Here is a 21,736-nt window from a genome sequence, read left to right on the forward strand (position 1 = left end):
AACCTCCAGGGAAGGGGAACCCACTGATTATCATTTTAATTCATTGGGAAAGTGTGTGTGTGTGTTCCTAACTCCTCTACACTCTGTATAGAGCCTAATGCACTGACGATACTAAATAAAGACCGTTTAAAAGCCTCAGTTCTGAAATCACATGTTCTTCTATCACAACACAAAACAATGTAAAGGTACATCACTTATACAACAGGCAAACATGTTTTGATGGATCAAGACAGAAGTCAGTGAAACTCATTTTTTAAAAGGCATATTAACTACGCAAATAGACAACCTAGAGACTATCCCACCAATGTGACAGCAATATATGCAGTTAATCATCCATAACGTATTATCAGAGCAGAAAAACTCAGAGGGAAGCAAAACATAAAATGATGGCAAATAATGAAATGTAAACTTCCCCAATTTTGATATGCTTTGTCTAACAAATTTCCCGATTATTTCAGCAAAACTTCAATTTTGGAGAGGAGGCAACCACAGCACACATGTCCAAATACTTCAGAAACACATACACCTACTTGCATACTTTAACCAGGCTATGCTAATTTTTTCCCAGGTTCGGTATTTCCTATTTTGCCATGTTGGCTTGCCAGCAGTGCCAAACCCAATCCAGCTACTGCTTTGTTTCCTTAAAAAAAAAAAAGCACTCCAAGACTAGTAAAGTCACTATATGGCCATTCAGACGTAACAACATCACCAATGGCAAACAAAAATATTCAAACCGAGTTTCCCCTCAATGATATCACCATGCAATCAGATCCGTTTGTTTGCATTATTGCAACTGCACTGTTTGCAAGAAGCAGAAAGTCAATGAGGGGAAAATGGCACAAAAGCAGCAACTGGCCTGGGCTGCTACATATGTTGAAAGATATCAGGGAAGGGAGCAGTGAAGGGCTATGGATGGCCACGGAGTGAGGGAACGTAATGAAAATGAAGTCAGGGCATGACATGTGGCAGCAGTGCAAACATTTTCACCTCCTTTTGCATGCACTGACACACACAAAAAACACAAGTGAATATGCCACAGGGAGTAAAAAGGCTAATGAAATGCACCCTCCTTTTCCAGCTCACCACTGACTTCATACTTTATGCCAACTAAATTCCTACCGTTTTAATTCCATATTGTTTCGGAATACATTTTTCTTTTCTTCTTGCAGCAAGGGAAACTGAGAGTGAAGAAGAAAGCATGGCTATTCTATTAGCTGGAAAAGATTCTTGGGGAAATCAGATCTCATGGATGGCAAAGCAAAGTAGCTCCATTCCAGAACAGTTTTAAATTCAGTTTTAAGAAAATAACTACATGAAGTGCTACACTTTTCAATTCAAGACCTGCTTTGCTTGCAAGGACAAAGACAACAATTTTAACAAAAAGAGGGCTGTGTGTGTGTGTGTGTGTGTGTGTGTGTGTGTGTGTTTTTCCCCAGTAGAAGACGCTTCATCTCTTTAAGACCGAAACTGCACGTAATATGTAGTGGTGTGTATTTTATCCCCCCAATGTTTTTTTTCTTCCTAAAACCAAAAGCAAGGTTGCCAAGATCACTCAAAACTTCACCCGCAGTTGCTTTTCACTTCACAGAGGAAAGGATACAGGCACGCTTGGGCTTTAAAAAAAAAAAAAGCTGGGAAAACAGATACAAATGAGTTTCAGTCTTAGAAGTCGTACATTTGGGGGTTATATGCTGTAAGGAAATGAATGTTTCCACGTACTGAAATTTGAGAGTACAATGTTCTGCACAGTCCATTGCAGTGCAAGGTGGCGAATTGTCTGAAATAATGCAGTTTACAGGATCCATGTGCATGCAAGTCCTCCAAAAAGAATACAACAAAAACCTCTGGGAATGATGCAGACCCAAAGAAAAGAGACCATAAAGGAGAAGAGCGAAGCAAATGGATGAACTCTTCGCTCCCATGCCCTGACTCCAGTCCATCTCATTATCCAAAGATTATATCCGCTGCCTTTTATGTTCAGTCATCTTAGTAGATTCTTACATACGACTAGATTTAAATCTGCAACTTCAAAGCCACTGAAACTTAAGAAGTACAGCGGGTGGGGGGCAGGGGAGTGCGGTTTACCGACACCAAGCAGTGGCACTTCCCTCCTCTTGCTGCTTTAAAAGAAACTCCACCAGTCCCCGGACTGGAGGCAAAGCTCAACACTTCTTCACTGTTCTACAGCCATCACCAGTTCTTCTTCTGTCTCTTGCTTCTCTACACGAGCCTCGAGCGGAATCAAATACTGCACTTCCTCGGTGCTGACGGCCACTTTCTCGGGCTGTAGCCAACGCTTCAAGTGTTCCAGAGTGCTAAGAGAAAGCAGAAAGGACAGGGAACAGTAAAGAAAGAAGGCAAAAGAGCAGGATCGGCCCCCACCCCAAAACCACTAATCGTTTCGACTATCTTCTACCTGAATGTAATGGAAGGAAGTTTTGACTGTCAGGTTAGAGAGGCCCAAATTCAAATCCCACTCAGCCCTGAAGTTCACTGGGTGACCCTGGGCCACTCACTCTCTCAGTCCAAGCTATGCCACATCTTACGATAGCCTTAGGAAAGGTTCGGGTTTGGGCTAAACTCCAAAGGTTTAGGGAATTCTGTGACAAGCAGCTATTGAGGAACACCTATCGGTTCAGCGCAGGTCCTCTCCAGAGAGGGCAGACTGCAGATAGGAGAGTCCCTTGTTCCCCTATGAAGAAACACACAGAAAACTAGCACAGAGAGAAATGGCTCAGCTAGAACAGTTCTCCAATGGACTAGTTTTCTACATGAAGTTAGTTTTCGACCTAGAGCAGAAACAGAAGAATACACAGATAATAGGAACTGGGGGAAAGTCTTCTCTAGGATCAGACTAACAGGGCAATCCAAACCAAGACCAGGCAGTAACAGGGCGTGGTAAGAGTGGTAGAGACACCACTAGATCTGCAGCCCTGCCACTCACATCAGTTGGGGCAGAAGGCAGTGGGGGGGGGGTGGCAGGCAAATTGCTGCACCAGGCCATTGGCCAACAAGTGATGGCAATGGGGCTGGCTCAGGATCCAGTGGATCTCGGTTCAGATCAGCCCATCTTCTGGGATGCCCCATTTGGGGGTTTTTGGGGGACTGCTGCAGGCGGTAAATGCAACACACCTGCACATTTGGCGAGTGGAATGGAGTTCCACGCCAGCAGAGTGATGCTGGTATCACTTTATGGGGGAGGTCTATGGGGGTGCTGAGCAGAGGGATGACTCTGCCTAATCCAACCCTGCTTCCCCACAGCACTAAGGGGTTTTTTCCAGTCTGCACATGATGCAGTCTGCGCATGATCAGAAAAACAACCTAGTGTGTTTTGACCTGAGCCCTGGCACTGAAAACAGGGCTGAGGGCAAACTGTGGCTTGAATTAAGAACAGCCCTTATTCCTTAAGTAGTGGGCACTTCTATAAGACGTACACTTCAAAAGCCACTGCATGAATAAAATTTCCATTGAATTACCTCTCATCAGATTCAGTTCCCTCCGTGTAAAAGTCAGACTCCGACTTCTCCTGCAGAAACCTGTCCCAGCATTCTTTCTTCGCCTGAGAAAGAGTGTGCAGCATGTCTTTGGAGGTCACCTCCTGTGACAAACCCTTTATTCTCATCAATCTTCTCTCTAGAGAAATCACACAAGCGTGGCCAAGGTATAGTCAGGAATTTTCAATCCAAATCATTTCATGGGTTTTCATATGAATTGTAAATCATCATTTAAGACGGGGTGACTAACCTGTGGCTGTCCATTGTTGCTGGACCACCAATTCCCATCATCCCTGACTATTGGCTGCGTCGTGTGGGACTAATGGGAGCTGGAATCCAACAACAACTGGGGTGGGTGAGCACAGGTGGGGCTAGGGCTAGGTGATATACCGTCCCAAACTGGTTTGAGGTCCGTATCGTGATATCTAGGGTTGCCATATGTCCAGGAAAACCTGGACATGTCCTCTTTTGGGGGCCAACATGCCCATCTGGGCAGATTTTTACATTTTAAAGGAATTTTTTTTGGTGTTTTTTCTGGGCTTCAGCTTGGGCAACCCAGGCTCGGATGTGAGAGGGTGGCGGTGGCCCCGTGCCTGCGTGCCTCTTTGCTTGGCTCAGGCTGCCCATGGCTCGGACTGTCCTCTTTTTTGCTCTTCAATATATGGCAACCCTATTATCAGTTTCATAATTTTTGACCTGGCAATATATACTGCAAATCATGGTGTGTGTGTGTGTGTGTACTATAGAAAAAGCATGATGAGGGAAGAAGCCAGCAAATGCCTCTACATACTTCCATCTTTACTTCAGACATCGTGATATATTGGTATATTGCAATGTTTAGCTGGTGATATAGCACAAAGTTGAAAATCAGGTACTAGGCTGGGCACCTCTAACTACAAGTATCCATTTCACCACAGTGCTATACTAGATATTTCTCTTCCATGTCCTGACTTTTGCTCATTTTAATTTTGTCAGAGAATCGGTAAAAAAGAACTAGCATGCAACGCCTCACTAAACTACTTCTTCCTCCACTGCCCACTCATGTTCTCATTCCCAAACCCACAATAAAAATGGAAATCAGAAATGGTTCTGCATTAAATCTGTATCAACACTAAAATAAACAATAGAAGTACATTTCATTCTAGGTTAAGGATCACTGCTCACCCATCTGCCTACAAATATTTGAAAGGAGAGACTCAACTGAAATTATTGTGTGCAGAGCACACAAGCAAGGAGTTTAATGGAAGTCTTCAAGTTCTTGTTCTGGAAATTTAGCGGCAGCAAATTCTTTTCTTCTCCCAGCAGAACACTAGATGGATTATATTCCTCTCTTGCTGCACAAAAGTTATTGGAAAGAACAATCTAATATACTCTTCAGAGTTTTATGCAGGAATAAATTACATGAAATTGGGCAAATGTTTTCTTTCATACATTGCCTGCTTCTGTTAAGTATCAAGAAAGGAATTATCTTGTCATTCCAGTGCTCTTAAAAATAAATTGTAGAACCTTTCTGAAGTGCCGAGAAGATCCAAAAATGTACAGGAGAGACTGAGATAAATGATTTACACAAAAATTAACAATGGTCACAGATTTTCAGGCCATGTCCACCTATTGTGGAACAGATCCATTGTCTTTTACAGGCATAGGCAAACTCAGCCCTCCAGATGTTTTGGGACTACAATTCCCATCATCCCTGACCACTGGTCCTGTTAGCTAGGGATCATGGGAGTTGTAGTCCCAAAACATCTGGAGGGCCAAGTTTGCCTATGCCTGGTCTTTAACATACAATTTTGGACTGAATGGATTTTTAGTCCAAAAGCCTTGATTTTCAGCTGATCAAAACACTAATACTTGCTGTTGGTGATTAAATGCATTGCATACAGATGGAACAATCCCACACACACACCCCAGTTGTGTTACAGTAATAATAATTACAATTAATAATTACTACTCTCAAAGGTTAGGTATTGACTGCAACAAATTCTCCAACTCAGCAGCTCCCAATATACTGACCTAAAGATGCCAAATAGGCATCTGAGTCCTTCAGTGGTGCCCAGGGCTTCATGCTTTCTTGGAAAGTGGTGTTCATGACCTCATTCTGACTTTCTGCATGAACGTAAGCATCTGTGAATGAATCTGCAAATGCATTGCTTGACTCATCATTCTTGTCTGGATGTGGCAGGGATGAACAGATTTCAGCCCAGAGGTCCTGGCTGGAAATTGTGACTATGGAGTCAATACTTTCAATCATTATCATGATGGAGAAATCCTGGGTGGGAAAATATGTAGTTTATGAGCTACATAATACAATGCATACACCTATATATTTCCTCCCTCTTCTATCCTATCAAGATGAGAAGCCTAGGGATTTTCAGTTCTCATTTAAAACAAAACAAAACTAACAAACAAAAACAAAAACCAGAAGTCAACCTGCTCAAAGGATACTGAGTGCTTGTAAAAATCCAGGCACCTAAACATTTTGGCCTAACAAGTGGCACCCTCTACAGAGGTCAGTTTCATCTTTCTAGCTCCTAGAATGCCCAGGTGGTGCCTAATTTTTTGCAGATTTTACGCACTCCTGTTTCCATGCAAATGATTAAGCTCTACAGAGTGGTTTTGTTTTGTTTTTTGAACAGTTAAGGCATCGTGCTTATGTTTTAAATCTCAAGCTGAAAGTTACAGCTTGAAGTAATTTTCTGAAGCTGCAATCCCATACCCACTTACTTGGGAGTTAGGCCCAAGAAAGTCAATGGTACATAGCTATGGGTAGACATGTGTAGGACAGCACTATAAGTGTACTTGCCTCGGTTTAGTAAAATTACTGATGCTATGCCGCAATGTCATGCACAGAGGTTGTCCCTGTTCATCTTCCCTTTTCAAATCTTTAAAACTTGTAAAAATCTAAAACAAGACCTGTGTCCCGAAAGTCTCTTCAGGTCCAATCTTCATCAGTTCCAATATAACCATGTCTAGGGGAAATGTCATGCATTTGGAGGGTGGATCTGAGCAGACATAGCTGATCTGGTATGTGTCACAGACTGAAACAAAATAAACTGTGGGATGGTTTAAAATATGTATTAATTAACTGCTGTGGTTGCTTAAATTGTTGAGATATAATGAATATTCTAACGCACTGCAGGGGGTTGGACTAGATGACCCTTGGGGTCCCTTCCAACTCAACAGTTCTAAGATTCTAATTCTCTCAGTTAAGACTGTAAGCTAAGTGATTGGGAAGTAACTTAGAATCTTTCACCTGAATCTCAAAAGCACCATAACAGTCTTGCACACAGTGTTGGAAATGACTTAAGAGGCATATAAATGGTTAAAATAAATAAATAAAAGCATTTAGAGACTTGGGGTGGGTTTGGGAATCAGTTGAGAAGCATCAGTTTGTAGGGGAGGGAGGAGCGTTGAAAGGAATAACAAGTAAAAAACAAGATTAAAGCTGGGGTATAGGAAAAGAATGGGGTTTATGCTAGAGAACAATGTAACAGCCCAGATGGTTGTCAAGCCGGGATATTAAACTAACTTCAAACCGTGAAGGAACAAAGGAAGGAAGGGAAGAGCTGAGTAGAAGGGCATAAGGCTTGTTCATATATTGGTTTATCAAGCCAAAATATGATCAAACTCTCCCAACATTTAGACAGAGGAATACTTTGGACAGAGAAAAGTACATGTATTTCACCATGTATTTATATGTGTTTGAATTGAATGGTTCATGTTGCTGTAATAGATTTTATTAGTGATTTGTATTTTAATATTGTGTAGTGGGTTTGTGAAGAAACCCAGCTTGCTAACCTTTATTGTCTACTAGCTACCTAACAACAAGGTGATAGGAAGCTGTTTGTTCTTTAATGTAGGAAGTTACAGCGGGAGTGATGGTGGGGAATGCACGGGATTGGGGTGGGGGTGTCAGTGAAGTGCCCTACCTCAGCAAGGTGGGAAGTCACTGAGAAAATTGCCAGTGTCTGTTTCACCATATAGAGACATAAAACTGGCACTGACGTATTAAAAATATCCAGGACAATTCTATCATTGGAGCCCATGATTGCTAGAAAAAAGGCTACAACAAGGGAGCATAACAAAACTCGGACCGTTCTAAATTAAAAACTTTAAATGTCTGGCCAACCACCCACCCACAAGGTTCAGGGCCAGTTCACATAAGCATGTCTAGGAAATAGGGGGTAGGCAGACCATCAGATTTGGCAAACCAACCCATCCTGCATACCAATAGAGAAATCACTCTCCAAGTATGAATCTTTAGGTAGGAAGGTATCAGCAGGCTTGGAGGAAACTTCAAGGTATGCAGCCATACAAAAAAACATTTAGGGAAAAAATCTAAAGGGTGGGAATAACAGGAGAGGCTTTATTTAGGGAAGTTTTTAATGTGTGATATTTTTGTATTTGATTTCTGTTGGAAGCCGCCCAGAGTGGCTGGGGAAATCCAGCCAGATGGGCGGGGTACAAATAATAAATATTATTATTATTATTATTATTATTCAGCATAGACCTCAGCAAGTGTAATTGCCACATTCTGGGCAGAGTTAGCAGAAGTCTACACATACGCAGAAAGGGCAAACTAGGTATGTGCAAAGCAGAAATGCCTTTAAGTGGCTGCTTGTACTTCTTGCAACAGGGAAACCAAAGAAAGCGCAACGAAGACTGATCATGCTCAGTAGGCACACTTAATACCGACTGATAGGAGTGGGAAGGACAAAGAGAAAACTAGCACAATGGATTATCCTGAAAAGAAGGATGGCAAGCACCCTGATCTGTATTCCACACACTGCTGCAGTGTTAAGAGTTTTGCTCTTGTATCGCAGCGTGTACCGGGAAACCAGAATTAAACACAGAACAGGACATCTGCTACCGGTATTTCTAAAGGACTATCCATGTGTGGTGTGTCATTCGTGTGTGTGAATGTTTTCATTACCAGCGTTTCGCGTGTACATCTTACAGCTATAGTCAAAATAGTAAACTGCTAAGCGATCCGCTCTTTCCGTTGGTGTGAAGCAGCAGGTTGGGAGTAAGGCCGGGGCGGGGAGTCACAACCACATCTACTTCCCCGGGTCGCTGTGAGCAGGCCAGGCGTCTGCCACTGGACTTGGGGCACAAGACCGTCCAAGTGCACAGACCTGGGATCCGGCTGCGCACGAGATAAAATCAAGAGGAGGAGGAGGAGGAGGAGGAAAGTTTGTATTTGATATCCCGCTTTAGGAGTCCTTAAGGAGTCTCAAAGAGGCTAACATTCCCCTTTCCCTTCCTCCCCCACAACAAACACTCTGTGACAATAAGGCAAGGGAATAAAATCATATTTCATCACCACCACCAAGAAAAAGAGAGTGTGTGTGTGTGTGTGTGTGTGTCGGCGATGACATTCTGAGCAATCCTGAGAGCAGCTCTTTGCATTAAGGTCAGGAGACCAAACGCGCCTGGCGGGAGAGGCCTCTCACGGTGGCTTTTCCAGGTGGTCCCCTGCTTCCCCCGGGGCCTATGGGTTCCGATGCACCCGCATCCCCGCACCTGCCCCCCCCCCGTGACGGTGTCCCCTCCTGCGCCCCTCCTGCTCGCCTACCTGGAGCGGCTGAGGCTGCTCAGCCCCTTCCGTCGCTTTCAGAGTCCACAAAGGGCAGAAGTCTCGGGATCCAGGAAGGGCGGGGCGGGGAGAGAGCGAGCGAGGAACCGAGTGTTGTCCCAAACTGGGCCAATCAGCGAACAGAGCACAGCTCTCCCGCTACCGGAGGGATACCAATCATCACCGAAGCTTGGGAGGTAGCAAAGGAGAAGGCTGAATGGTTCGCAAACAAGAGTTCCGGTTCCCCTTGACAAACTCAGTAGGTGCGGGGTAAGAACGGTGGGGAAATCAATGAGAAAACTCGAAGCAGGCTGCTGCTAGCGGGGAAAACAAACAACCCCGGGTGGTGTTCCTAAAGCATGCCCGTGGAGTTAACCTCTGCAGGCAGGGCGCGGCGGGCGTGATTATTTCAGAGCAGAGGAACCAGAAGGACCTGTCAGCTTTATCGCTACGTCATTGACAATTTTGCACGGACATGCCCCCACCCCTCAGGCCCCTGCGCATGGAAGTGCCTAACTAGAACCGGAAGTGAGGATATCTTCATTTTATACGATCTCTTTAGGAACCGTCGCGCGCGACATCTTAAAGCCGGGCGGAAGTTACTGACCGGCGGCTTCTTTCCCGCTTACGTAACAACATAAACAACAGCAGGCCTCAATTCCCCGTTACAGTACAGTACTGTACTCTCAAATGCCGTAATAAGCAGCTGCTGCTGAAAGAGGAGGAGCTAGGAGAGCGAGAATGCGAGTCCGGAGGACTTAGTGCGACTGCGCAGGTGAGTCCGCCTTTTTGTGGGAGGGGTGGGATCCTGGGGACGGGGTCCTGGGTCCTGGGTCCTGAAGAAGGTGTGCCGGGGAGGGTGTTGCGTGTTCCGCCGACTTGGTTCAGTCTGGGAAGCGGGAGTGCTGCTCGAGCCTGAGCTGCCTCTTGGGAGACTGCATTCTGCTCTCTCTTCTCCTGGCGCTTGGGAGGATCAGAGGAGATCCTCAGAAGAGGAGTCGGAGCCCAGCCCAGCCAACCTCCTCTTAGCGGAAAGGAGCCTTGCATATGGGCTCTTCCCTTCCCCCACCTTCCCCATCATAAGACACCAAGGGAGGCGGGTTGACTCTTGAGTTGAAGTGCCTCTTTTTATGCTCATTTTTAGTGGGGTGGACCTTTCCTTTTATTATTGTTTATCAAATTCATATACTGCCCTTCATCTAATGCCTTGTTTTTGCTTTGAGACACACATGCTTTGAGGAACAAATATCTATGTTTGACGATGGTAATAACATTGTACCATTAAAGGATAGCCCATTTATTATGGCATTGGGTTTTGTGGGCAGCAGTGCATTTCCTTCAGATGCATGAAGTGTTCTAAGTTACAGGTAGATATTTATGTGGGTGGAAATTGCAATCAGTGTGGTCAGAAGGAAATGCAAAAAAAAAAAAAAGAAGCCAAGTGAGATAATTGTTATTTGTGTGACCACTCACACAAGAAAGTTGGCAACCCATACAAACGGGTTGGTAATGCATATAATACTTTATACACGTAGTATTTTAAAAATCCATTTTCCCATTCGTTCTACAAGTTTATGCATTGTAAGTCAGTGATATAACTTTGCAGACAATTACACTTTCATGGGTTTGGGGACGGTGTGCCTGTACTTGCTTACAGACACAGCCCAGTCTCTACAAAAAAGAATGAAAAAGGTAAAGGGACCCCTGACCATTAGGTCCAGTCGCAGTTGGCTGTGGTTGCAGTGCTCATCTCGCTTTACTGGCCGAGGGAGCCGGCATACAGCTTCCGGATCATGTGGCCAGCATGCCTTAAGCCGCTTCTGGCAAACCAGAGCAGCACCCGGAAACGGCGTTTACCTTCCCGCCGGAGCAGTACCTATTTATCTACTTGCACTTTGACGTGCTTTTGAACTGCTAGGTTGGCAGGAGCAGGGACCAAGCAGCAGGAGCTCACCGACCTTCTGATCGGCAAGCCCTAGAGGCTCTGCAAATTATTTCACTTGTTAGCTTAACCTGCCCACTCCCCTTTACTTGCCCTCCCTGCCCACACCTACAACCTTGGCCTTGTGAGGCGGCTGCCTTGGTCAACACATCTTGAGTCCCATTAATAGGCAGCAAAGTGGCTGTTACGTTTTATAATTTTATTTTATAATGTTGCAATTATTATTGTAGTCTTGCTGCCAGGAAGAAGGTGTTTGTACGATTTTCTGCCTCACGTGCCAAAATAGCTTTGATTGCCATTGGCTGCAATACGCTCTGATTGTAGTGAGGAGGACATGCCGTGCACTGCTATGTGCCGCTTGGCCTCAGGCAGTAAAATATCTTGGCCAACTCCTTATATTTATCAATGTCCTTAGTTTGTATTTATTTTTGTCACTGTGATAACAAATTTTATTTATTTATTAATACATTTGTATTCCACCTTTCCTTCCAAGGAGCTCAAGGTGGTGTAGACCCTTCTTTATCTGCATACTCAGTGAGTTTCATAACTGAGTGGGGATTTGAACCTGAGTTTCCAAGAACCTAGTCTAATACTCTAATCTCTCTTGGACTGTTTTTTTTTAAAAAAAATAAAAAAATATTAGCATTGGTTGCTGTGGACATTTTGTGGAACTAAATCATATGGCACAAGCAGTACTTTTATTGGCATCAAACAGTTTGTTAGTATTTGACTTAGACGGCAAATGTGTTTTCCAGATTTCCCTGTATTGCATCTGTGCATCTATTCTTAATCTTGGCTCCTTCTGCGTGTAGAGGATTTGGTTTCTATGAGGCGTAACGTGATATTGCTCTAAATATATATAAAAAAACTTTCTCTCTTTGGTTCATTGTGACTGGCTGGTCAGGCTTGGGAATCCCCTGCACATTTTTATGGGATGAGCTGTAAGCTGCCTTTTGCTACCTTGCTCATGGGACTCCTGCTGACAAGAACCATGGCCTGGACCTCGACTGGGAAGACACATGCGGAACTGATCAACAATCTTTACAGTAAGTACAATACAGAGCAAACAGAACCAAGAACCGACAGCAGCCTGATGTTCAGGGCTCACCTCTAAAACAGCTGATGAAATGTTTATTACAGTACTGTACATAATTAATCCTCACTTATTTTTAGCATTGTTGACTTGACACCTATTTCATGGAGTGGATGTCAGTGTGGATACCTGTTTTAAAATTCTAGCCGGATACGAGCTTTAAGATTCTGGGCTCGTTTCTGTCTGCTCTGCCTATGTATTCAGCTGTACAAGCAGCCACAAATGATGCAAGAGAGAAATCCCTTCTAAGCATCTACTCTAAGAAAGGTTATTCTGAGCATGCAGAGGCTCAGCTCCCCCACAGCTGAGGCAGGTAGCCATTTCTTCTAATGAGTTTCTTTGGGAATGCAATAATCCATAATTGTCATCCTCCTCAGGCTGCCTGTCTTGGATGGGAGCTTACTCAGACAGTATAGAAACCAGGAGAGTCAATAATGCCAGGGGCTATGGTGGCGATAAAAAAGCAAAACAATTAACTGGCAACCTTTCTGTATTTGTCCATTCAATGATAATGTTTTTTTGTTTTGTTTTTTTAAGAAAATGAGTACATTTTGCAAGTTGCAGCCCTGCCATTGGACTTGCTTTTCCTTGGGCTCACCCAGGGCACAGCAGCAATGTTTAGGCCAATTGTGGGGGTCTTTTCTGTGGAATGGATGATAATGTGTAAGTGACACCCCAAGAGAGCACAGTATAATCTATCCAGTCCTAGAGATGAAATCTTAAGTCAAGTTCATTTCCCCAGTCACACTTTCCCAAGCTGCTTTATTGAATGTCAAACCCAGCTTAAAGCACTGTCTCTGAGAACAGATCTCTTTGTCTTTGTTATTTTTCTGTAAAGCCCTCATATGGAAAAGGACTGATCAGGGTTTACTTTTACACAAATCTATTGAGAGCAATTGCTTTTTTCTCTTATTTTACATGAGGTGTAGCCAGAGACCTGAATGTGTGCCTGTTCCCAAACTGTCCAAATGAGCTGATTTCTATTTTGCAGCTCATGGGAACAATTATAATCGGGGCCAAGGACAAGCAGAGCCTCCCCTGCATCCAAATCCCTGCTTGCTGTTGCTGTTTAGGGTGGAAGGTAGAGAAGGTGGTCCATTTGTGCTGTGCCAGTTCCTTGGGCCCCTGGGGAATTTGTGGGCTTTGGGTCTAAAACCCCTGTTGCCTTACTCCTATAATGCCCTTATTTGGGGGTGGGGGGGTTCTACTGGCTGCCTCTGGCAGGAGACCCACTGGCAGTAGTGTCCCACCATCTCTGGTGGAGCTTGGGCTTGTTATGTAGTGGAGCCGCACCGCAAGTGAAGAGGTGATGCATCCTAAACCCCCCCCCCCAAACTTTTAACACCAGCGGGTTAGGATTGCAAACCTGTACCAGCTTTTCACAGGCAGTAGCAGGGTGGTCTGCATATGTGGACTTACTTGCATGAACTGGAGCTGAGCAATGTGGCTGAGCTTCAACACCAAAGTTTTATTTGCTGATTTGGGGGCTAGAGCAATAACCCCCTCTCCCTCTCCCTAGTGTGTTGCATGCATGTGTATGGATAGATAGTGGATACAATGAGAACCAGTGTGGTGTGGTGGTTAGAGTGTTGGACTAGGACCTGGGAGACCGGGGTTCAAATCCCCACTTGGCCATGAAGCTCACTGGGTGACCTTAGGCCAGTCACTGTCTCTCTCAGCCTAACCTACCTTGCAGGGCTGTTGTGGGGATTAAATGAGGAGGGGGAGACCCATGTATGCCACCTTGAGCTCCTTGGAGGAAAAAGTGGGATAGAAATGCAATAAATAAATAAATAAATTTTTAAAAAACAGTGTAAATGAGTGTCTTTGGGTCATGGTGCAGTACTGAACAAAATAAAAGTGATACTAAGTATAAATGGTAATAAAAAGCATGCTGCTGTCAGACTTATTATCCTCTCATGTTTTTCTGTAGAAAATGGTGTGATTAAGTCTCAGCAAGTCCTTAAAGTGTTGTTGGCAACAGACAGATCCCACTATATCAAGTATTTTCCATATATGGACACTCCTCAGTCAATTGGTAAGAAATGTTGCTATAGATTGCAATGTCAGTTAAAGGAAATACTGCATATTTTAGAGACCATATTGTCTATAGCATTGTCTTTTGGGAACTCTCCAAATCCTAGAATCTAAAGTTGGGAGGGATCTCAGAAGTCATCCAGCCCAGCTTCTGCTTAGATATCTCCAGCTCGCCACTTCCCAAGGCAGACTGTTCCACCCTTGAGCCATTAAGAAGCTTTCCTAACCCTTCCCCATCATCTGCTTCCCTGCTACTTCCACTTTCTGATTCTAGTTCTGTTCTCTGGAGCAAATCCCTGTGAACAAATCTACTCCTTCTACATGAAGAGGAAGAGTTTGGATTTGATATCCCGCTTTATCACTACCCGAAGGAGTCTCAAAGCAGCTAACAATCTCCTTTCCCTTCCTCCCCCAAAACAAACACTCTGTGGGGTGAGTGTGGCTGAGAGACTTCAGAGAAGTGGGACTAGCCCAAGGTCACCCAGCAGCTGCAAGTGGAGGAGCGGAGACGCGAACACGGTTCACCAGATTACGAGACTACCTCTCTTAACCACAGCACCACACTGGCTCAGATATTTGAAGGTGGCTGTCAGGTCTCCACTTGGCTAAACATACTCAGCTCTTTCAAGCATTCTTCATAGGGCATAGTTTCCAGATCTCTTAATGATCCTGGTCACCCTGCTCTGGACACCCCCCTAGTTTCTCAACGTCTTCCTTAAAATGTGGCATCCAGAACAGGACTCTACCTCAGATGCAGCCTGGCCAGTGTAGAAAGCAAGTGAAACCATTATTTCTTCTCATCAGGACACTATGGCTTCTGTTCAGGCATTGGCTTTTTAGCAGTTGCATCACACTACTAACTCATTCAGCTTGTGCCAAGCCAGGTCTCCTCCACTCTATCCTTGCACCTTCATTTGTGTGTTTTGTACCTAAATGCAGGACTTCGCCTTTATCTCTGTCAAATTCCATCGTGTTAGTTTCAGCCCAGTGTTCTAGCAGCCCAAGATCGTTTGAAGTCTTAATTCTGTAAGACTTGAGAGTTGTCCTTTGTGCATGGGCTGCAAAAGTAAGCTCTGAAAACTAGCAAAGTGGACAAAATATTCTACAGATAGTATGTCAGACTGAAAGCTGGAAATCCTTAAGTCTTTGAGCTGTCTAGGAAAACCGAAAGGGTGGATTTGTGGTGAGAAACGTACAAATCACTAGAAAATGCTCCAATTGCTGTAGTTATAACATGAAAAGCAAACTTATCCACAGCTTTCTTTCAGGGTACAAGGCAACCATCAGTGCTCCTCACATGGTAAGACATACTTTTACATCCAATAATATACAGTATATGCATTGATAGCGTTCAGTGGTTGAGGAAGCACAAAGGCCATGAACCATCGCAGCTGCCTTATGCCGAGTCAATTCATTGGTTCATCTGGCCGAGCCCTGCTTTCTCTGGCTAGCAGTGGTACTGGCTTTAGGCAATCTTCTGTGGTCCTGTTGCCTGAGATCCCCTGAATTGGTGACAATGGCGAATTCTTTCTGCTAGGCATTGGCTGAACAATCCTGTGTGCTGCATAGATGCGTGTAAACAAGCCCACCGGTTTTTTGGTGGTCCCAAACCCCTCAGAGCTTTGGACAGCTGTTCCTTGGTTCATTCAGGAATACAGGTTGCACTCGCTGCTGGCTGGCTCTCAGGTCAGAGATGTCCTGCTCATCATGGGGCAGAAGTAGATATCTCGGCCTACCGCTTGCCATCACTTCCTTTATCCTTTCTCAAGAGACAGCATCTGCCTTCTTCAGTCTCAGGCCCTTCCCATCCCTGCTGCTGAGGCTTTGAAGCCACCAGGAGGAGCTGGAAAACTTGCAGGCCCTCTCAGTCTCGCCCCACCCCTTGCATATCATCTAGGCTCCTTGGGAGCAAGCAGTCTAGCCGTTTCTTCTCCACACCCTGTGTGTGCCTCTATTGCAAACTTTAACATGCCTAGAAATGCACTGGAGAAATTCCTCAGCTGATATATCTGTGGGCATCAACATGGCAGAAGCAACCTCTAAATCTTTAGTAGGACTGTGTATCTTAACCATCCTGCTTCTTGTTGCCTTTTGGCGAGGGGACCGTGAAAGATGCTGGTGTGGGAAGAGTGAAATATTGTTGCTTTCTTCCACAGCATGCTCATGCCCTTGAGTTACTGAAGGACCAGCTAGTGGAAGGAGCAAAGGCGTTGGATGTCGGATCAGGAAGTGGATACCTCACAGCTTGCTTTGCAAGGATGGTAAGCAGAATGGAAATTGTGAGGAAGTCCTTTTTTTCCTTTTTTCTTTTTGGCTAAAAATGTCTACTTGTAAAGTTTACCTTCTTAAAGAACAGATGATCTTATGTATATGTTTGGTGTTGCTTCTCTGTAGAGAAGCATTTACTGCTGAAAATTATTGAATTTGGATAAATAGCAAGGGGTCTGCTGAAGTGAATTTTAGTTTTAACACAATTTTAACAAAAGCAACAAGAAACACCTCTCTACATATAGAATTCTGAAACTATTCCTCCACTGCCCTGCCAAGTAAATTGCCTAGCACTGGGGGGGAAAATAGAATGAGGCTGCAGTCTGATACACAGCTACTTGGGAGTAAGTCTCAATAATTCAACATGACTTAGTTTTGAGCAGGCATGTATAGAATTGTACTATCAGATTTTCTTCCACTGGAATTGGCCAATTAGCATATTTAATGTTCATGTGGAATGCGGAACAGGTAAAATTGTAGGAATAACTGCAAAGGGACTGTTAATTTTCAAGGTAACCAGTCATTGGAACTATCCTTCTGTCATTCTAAAACTGGATGGTGAAATAATTGGATAAAAATGATCAGGTATTGCAAAAAAGGGAACCTCTCTGCTCTCTTGACAGGTGGGTCCTACAGGGAAGGCAGTGGGAATCGAACACATTGAACAGCTGGTTCATGAGTCCATCAAAAACCTCAGAGAAGATGATCCCTCTTTGTTGAGTTCTGGCCGAGTGAAACTTCTAGGTGAGCATTGGTATCCTTGTTGCAAATTTCTGTGCTGGTAAGCTGGAAGCCCTTCACACTTGTGAAAACTTTACTTAGCAGGAATGGTTTTGGCCTAGCAATAACCCTAAGATTTGTTTCTTGAAAATAAATGAACAAGCTACTGCAGAGGATTGCACATTTAGAGCTAGTTTTCCGAGGCTGCAGTCTTAAGCACGCTTACTTGGGAATAAGCACTGTTGAGCACAATGCTTTCTTCCAAGTAACCACACACAGGATTGCAATGTAGAAATATATATTTTTGTAATGCAGCCTTCCCAGCCTGAAGCCCTCCAGACTACAACTCCCACCAGTCCCAATCACATGACCGTTGGTCAGGGATAATGGGGATTATGGTCTGAAACATCTGGAGAGCAACAGGTTGGGGGAAGCGAGAGTAATGACTTCTGAGCATCTAAAAAGTAATGGTAAAGGACCCCTGGATGGTTAAGTCCAGTCAAAGGCGACTATGGGGTTGTGGTGCAGGAGCCAGTATTTGTCCACAGCCAGCTTTTCCAGGTCATGTAGTCAGCATGACTAAACTGCTTCCGGCACAACGGGAAACAGTGACGGGTGCCTGAGTGCATGGAAATGCCATTTACCTTCCCACCTTAGTGGTACCTATTTATCTACTTGCACTGGTGTGCTTTTGAACTGCTAGGTCGGCAGAAGCTGGGACAGAGCAATGGGACCTCAACAATGTCACGCAGATTCGAATCGCCAACCTTCTGATCGGCAAACCCAAGAGGCTCAGTGGTTTAGACCACAGAGCCACCCATGTCTCTTTAGCTCTGCTTTCCCAATTCCACCTAACCTTGGTAATATCAAAGAGCACGGTTCTCTTTTTTAGCTCTCTCACTATGGTTATTATACTTCATTTTGATACCCCCAGTGCCAACATAATCTGCATAAAGTCTTCCTTGCACGCAGATGCCAAGTGAAAGGAAAGGCAAAGGAGAAGTGTATAGAAGCTGCCATCTGAACAAGAACCTTCACTGCACGTTCTTTCTCTCTCCACAGTTGGGGATGGCAGAAAGGGGTACCCTGAAGAAGCCCCTTACGATGCCATCCATGTTGGAGCAGCTGCGCCCACAGTGCCAAAGGAGGTAAGAGAGAAAGCTGCTTGTCTCTTTCTTCTCAGCTCTGGCTTGGAACCTTTTTGAAGCGGTTAATTTACTAAGTCTAGAAGACTGTTGTGAAAAAAGTGCAACAATATGTTTCAGCTGTTATCATAAGGAAAGAGAACTAAAATTGAATAGAACAGAGACAATGTTTTACATACTGAAATCTCTGATGGCCTGGAGATTTGACCATGTTTCTATTGACATGAGGTGTAAGAAAAATGGTTCACTCTTGGCACTTCTCAGCAGGCAAAACATCACACAGAGAGTGTTTAGGTATAAGTGAGTAGCAAATGTGTTGCCATTTTTATTTTATTTTTTAAATGACTGCTTTTCATGGACTAATTCAAGAGCCAGAGAACAGTGTTCAGTTTGTCTTTCTTCCCTTTTGTGTGTATGTGGAAATGTTTTGTTTCTGTTTTGCCTTATTGCTCTTATTGATTCTTACTACTAGTTGCTGAATGAGCTGAAACCAGGAGGACGACTAATTTTGCCCGTAGGGCCAGAGGGTGGAAACCAGGTTTTGATGCAGTATGACAAAACCAAAGACGGGCAGATTGTGGAAAAGCAGCTGATGGGTGTGATATATGTCCCTCTGACAGACAAAGAGAAACAGTGGCCTCGGTAAATTATTAATAAGCTCCTACCCTCTTGTGTTCCAAGGCATTGCTGGATAAAAGCTCAATTTCCCCACAGTTACAGCACTACTAAAAAGAGAATCCCCACAGTTACAACACTACTAAAAAGAGAATCCCTATCACAGGGTGTGATAGGATACTAATCAAAGATACTAATATGCTGTGAGCAACTTTGTAGTGAAACCATTTTTTTTAAAACGGTGTATTCTCTTAAAACAGAGAGTAAATGTATTGGGAAACATACAGGGAGTGGGAACCTTTGTCCCATGGACCAAATGTGGCCTGGCCTGGCCCCGTTTGTCCCATGAGTCCATTTTTTTCAGATCACACCCACCAGTCAGACCAAAAAGTTTCCCCACCCCAATACAGAGGTAATGCAATGTTCTTTTTAAGGCTATGTAACGCTGTGTTCCAGACACTTTTGAAAGAAAGCCCAATTGAACAAAGCTAAGCTTATTTTTCAGTAAGTTTGTGGGCTTCTCACAGGCATCCAGTTGTGAGAACATGATTCCAGACTAGGTGGGCCGCTGATCTGATCCAGCAGCCTCTTTTTATGTGGATTTGTTTGTTTGTTTATTTATTGCATTTACCACCCACCTTTTTCTTCAAGGAGCTCAAGGTGATGTACATAGTCCCCCCCCCCCATTTAATCTCCATAACAACCCTGTGAGGCAGGTTAAACTGAGTGTTTAAAAAATGATTTTCAACTGCAGTCAGACATAATGGCTGACTGTGGTTTAATTAAAGCAGGATGTAAATGCCAAGGAAGTGGGGAGGACAGGACACTGAGCTATGGAAAGCCAAGAGCTGAGTTTCCAAACCAGGTTATTATAGCTAAACTGTTATTGGGCAAGAGAAAGCCAGTGTTTCCATTAGCCCTGTTCACAGGGAAAATAAAAGACCACGTAGTGCCTCGTGATACATGGGATAAGGAAAACTGTATTGCCTCTTGTAAACACAGATGAATAGGTAGAATCTATATTTAAAAATCAGTCAGAATATATATTTAAAATGTACACAAACATCAATTTTGAAGGTCAAAACCTTGAAACAGGTCCATAATATTTGGCCCAAGAAGATCCAGCATCTGTTGGGGGCATTTAATACAAATGATGCTATTGGGATTATCCTTCCCTGTGTGGATGCTTTGCTTGCATGCAGAGACAACACCCACAAATGGCTATTTATTCCCACTTCTATATGTAAAAAAATGTTTTTATATCTGAAGTTTAGAAAATTTACATTGCCCTTTCCCAATATTCATGTCACTTCCCAACATTAAGGTCTTATTTTACTAAATGAAGAGTAAAACTCCAGAATCAAATGAATTGCAGAGCCATCATTTTCTTGGTGTGATCAAGTCATCATAGATATTTGCATGTTAACCTAATGGCATTTCCCTTTTTATCTGTGATTTCATTAACTGCTAATATTATGGTCTCTACCACTTAGCTGTATATATTAACTTTGAGAAAGCTCAAGGCAAGGAATACCATTTCACTTTGGGCAATATTTTCATCTCTCCAGCTAAGTGCGAACACTTGATTTTTGCGAAAATATATTCATGTACATTTATATTAATTGTCAATTGTCTCTCTTTCTTTAGGGGTGAACTTTAAAGATCTTAAATCACTTTTAAAGGATCTTTGGAAAACCTGTGAACTATGTTTGGAAAGAATAGGCATTCTTATGCTGTGCAGATAAATGCATAAGCCTCTGCTTCTTAAATGGACTTCTTTAATACTATTAAAGATAACAACTCTGGTAATGTGAGGGAAGCTAGGATCAGTCCTTCCACCAGACTAATAGATTCATTTCCTGTTAACTCCAAGAACTCTTGGAATTGGAAGGCAAAGCAGAGTGATAGGTTCAAGACTGATAACTAGCATCAGTCCAGCTGTTTCATAGGATACAAAAAAAAAATCCTGCATGCAGAAGCAAAAGAAAAAGTTGAGGTGGATGTTTGTGCACAATATGCCTTTTTATTATGCAAGGAAGCAATCCTTATATGGCCGTCTGCTGTTGGGAGAATAATTTAATTGGTCTTCTACTTCTGAAAAAGTACATAACTGAAAATAGCCCACAATTGTAACATCTCAATCTAATAAACTAATGAACTTGGATCTTGCTTTCCTTCTTTGTTTTTACTATTACACTCATAATACAATTTGTCCTGCTGGATGAGGACTCTCCTCAAGCATGTGTTTTCATCAGTAGCCACCCATCTGTTTAAAATCTCACATGTAAGTCAGGATACCTCTTTATTCTTACCATTTGGTATTTGAAGGTGTACTGTCTCTGCTCATGGAGAAGGGAATACTGCTACCCACCAAGCTAATACCGTCACCCTGCAGCTTGTACATATTGTCATCTGTAAGGTTGGATCTTCTTGCTATTTAATACTGGATAGCAGTGGGCAGCATTTCAGCATCTTGTGCTGTGCCAGAAATGTACGACTCCATACAGAATTCTGTGTGTGTGTGTATTTCTTCTTTGGCAATCACTCATAGCCGAGTAAGATTGTCTTCCATGAACACGGTCTTAACAGTGAGTCCGTAAATGACTTTGGAGACCAATTCTGGATCCACAAGTCCTTCTACAGTGTCGGACATTAGTTTCACCAGATTACGAGTCCACCGCTCTTAACCACTACACCACGCTGGCTCCCTGTGTCGGACATTAGTTTCGAGGCAGGAGTTGATCACGGTGAGGGTTTGCCAAACATGTCTTCCTCTTAGCACGTTTCTCCCTTTCATCCTGAGTTCAAGCGTCTTCAAAGTCCATACAAAATAAAAATAAAAAATTC

General features: G+C 43.6%; 2 protein-coding genes across 4 annotated transcripts; one reads left to right on the forward strand and one right to left on the reverse strand.

Annotated features, from left to right (window-relative positions):
* Positions 1 to 1,433: 1,433 nt before the first annotated feature.
* Positions 1,434 to 9,166, reverse strand: CCDC32 (coiled-coil domain containing 32). The gene is made up of 4 exons (XM_033145316.1): positions 9,070 to 9,166; positions 5,508 to 5,763; positions 3,477 to 3,633; positions 1,434 to 2,315 (listed from the first exon to the last, which is right to left on the reverse strand). The coding sequence occupies exons 2-4, from the start codon at positions 5,749 to 5,751 to the stop codon at positions 2,174 to 2,176; spliced, it is 543 nt and encodes a 180-aa protein (XP_033001207.1). The 5' UTR covers positions 5,752 to 5,763; positions 9,070 to 9,166; the 3' UTR covers positions 1,434 to 2,173.
* A 532-nt stretch (positions 9,167 to 9,698) lies between these two features.
* Positions 9,699 to 21,053, forward strand: LOC117044483 (protein-L-isoaspartate(D-aspartate) O-methyltransferase-like). 3 transcript variants are annotated; one of them, XM_033145302.1, is made up of 9 exons: positions 9,699 to 9,844; positions 11,893 to 12,057; positions 14,038 to 14,142; positions 15,410 to 15,441; positions 16,298 to 16,402; positions 17,033 to 17,153; positions 18,192 to 18,277; positions 18,747 to 18,916; positions 20,537 to 21,053. In XM_033145302.1, exons 2-9 carry the CDS (start codon positions 11,946 to 11,948, stop codon positions 20,547 to 20,549), a joined length of 744 nt encoding a protein of 247 aa, XP_033001193.1. In that variant the 5' UTR covers positions 9,699 to 9,844; positions 11,893 to 11,945; the 3' UTR covers positions 20,550 to 21,053. The 3 variants fall into 3 exon arrangements, with proteins under 3 accessions (XP_033001193.1, XP_033001185.1, XP_033001176.1); XM_033145294.1 differs by having other exon boundaries at positions 9,700 to 9,844; positions 11,916 to 12,057; XM_033145285.1 differs by lacking the exon at positions 9,699 to 9,844 and adding an exon at positions 10,222 to 10,333 and having other exon boundaries at positions 11,916 to 12,057.
* Positions 21,054 to 21,736: the final 683 nt, after the last annotated feature.

This window comes from Lacerta agilis, chromosome 1, assembly GCF_009819535.1.
Source record: "Lacerta agilis isolate rLacAgi1 chromosome 1, rLacAgi1.pri, whole genome shotgun sequence".
Taxonomy (NCBI): Eukaryota; Metazoa; Chordata; class Lepidosauria; order Squamata; family Lacertidae; genus Lacerta; species Lacerta agilis.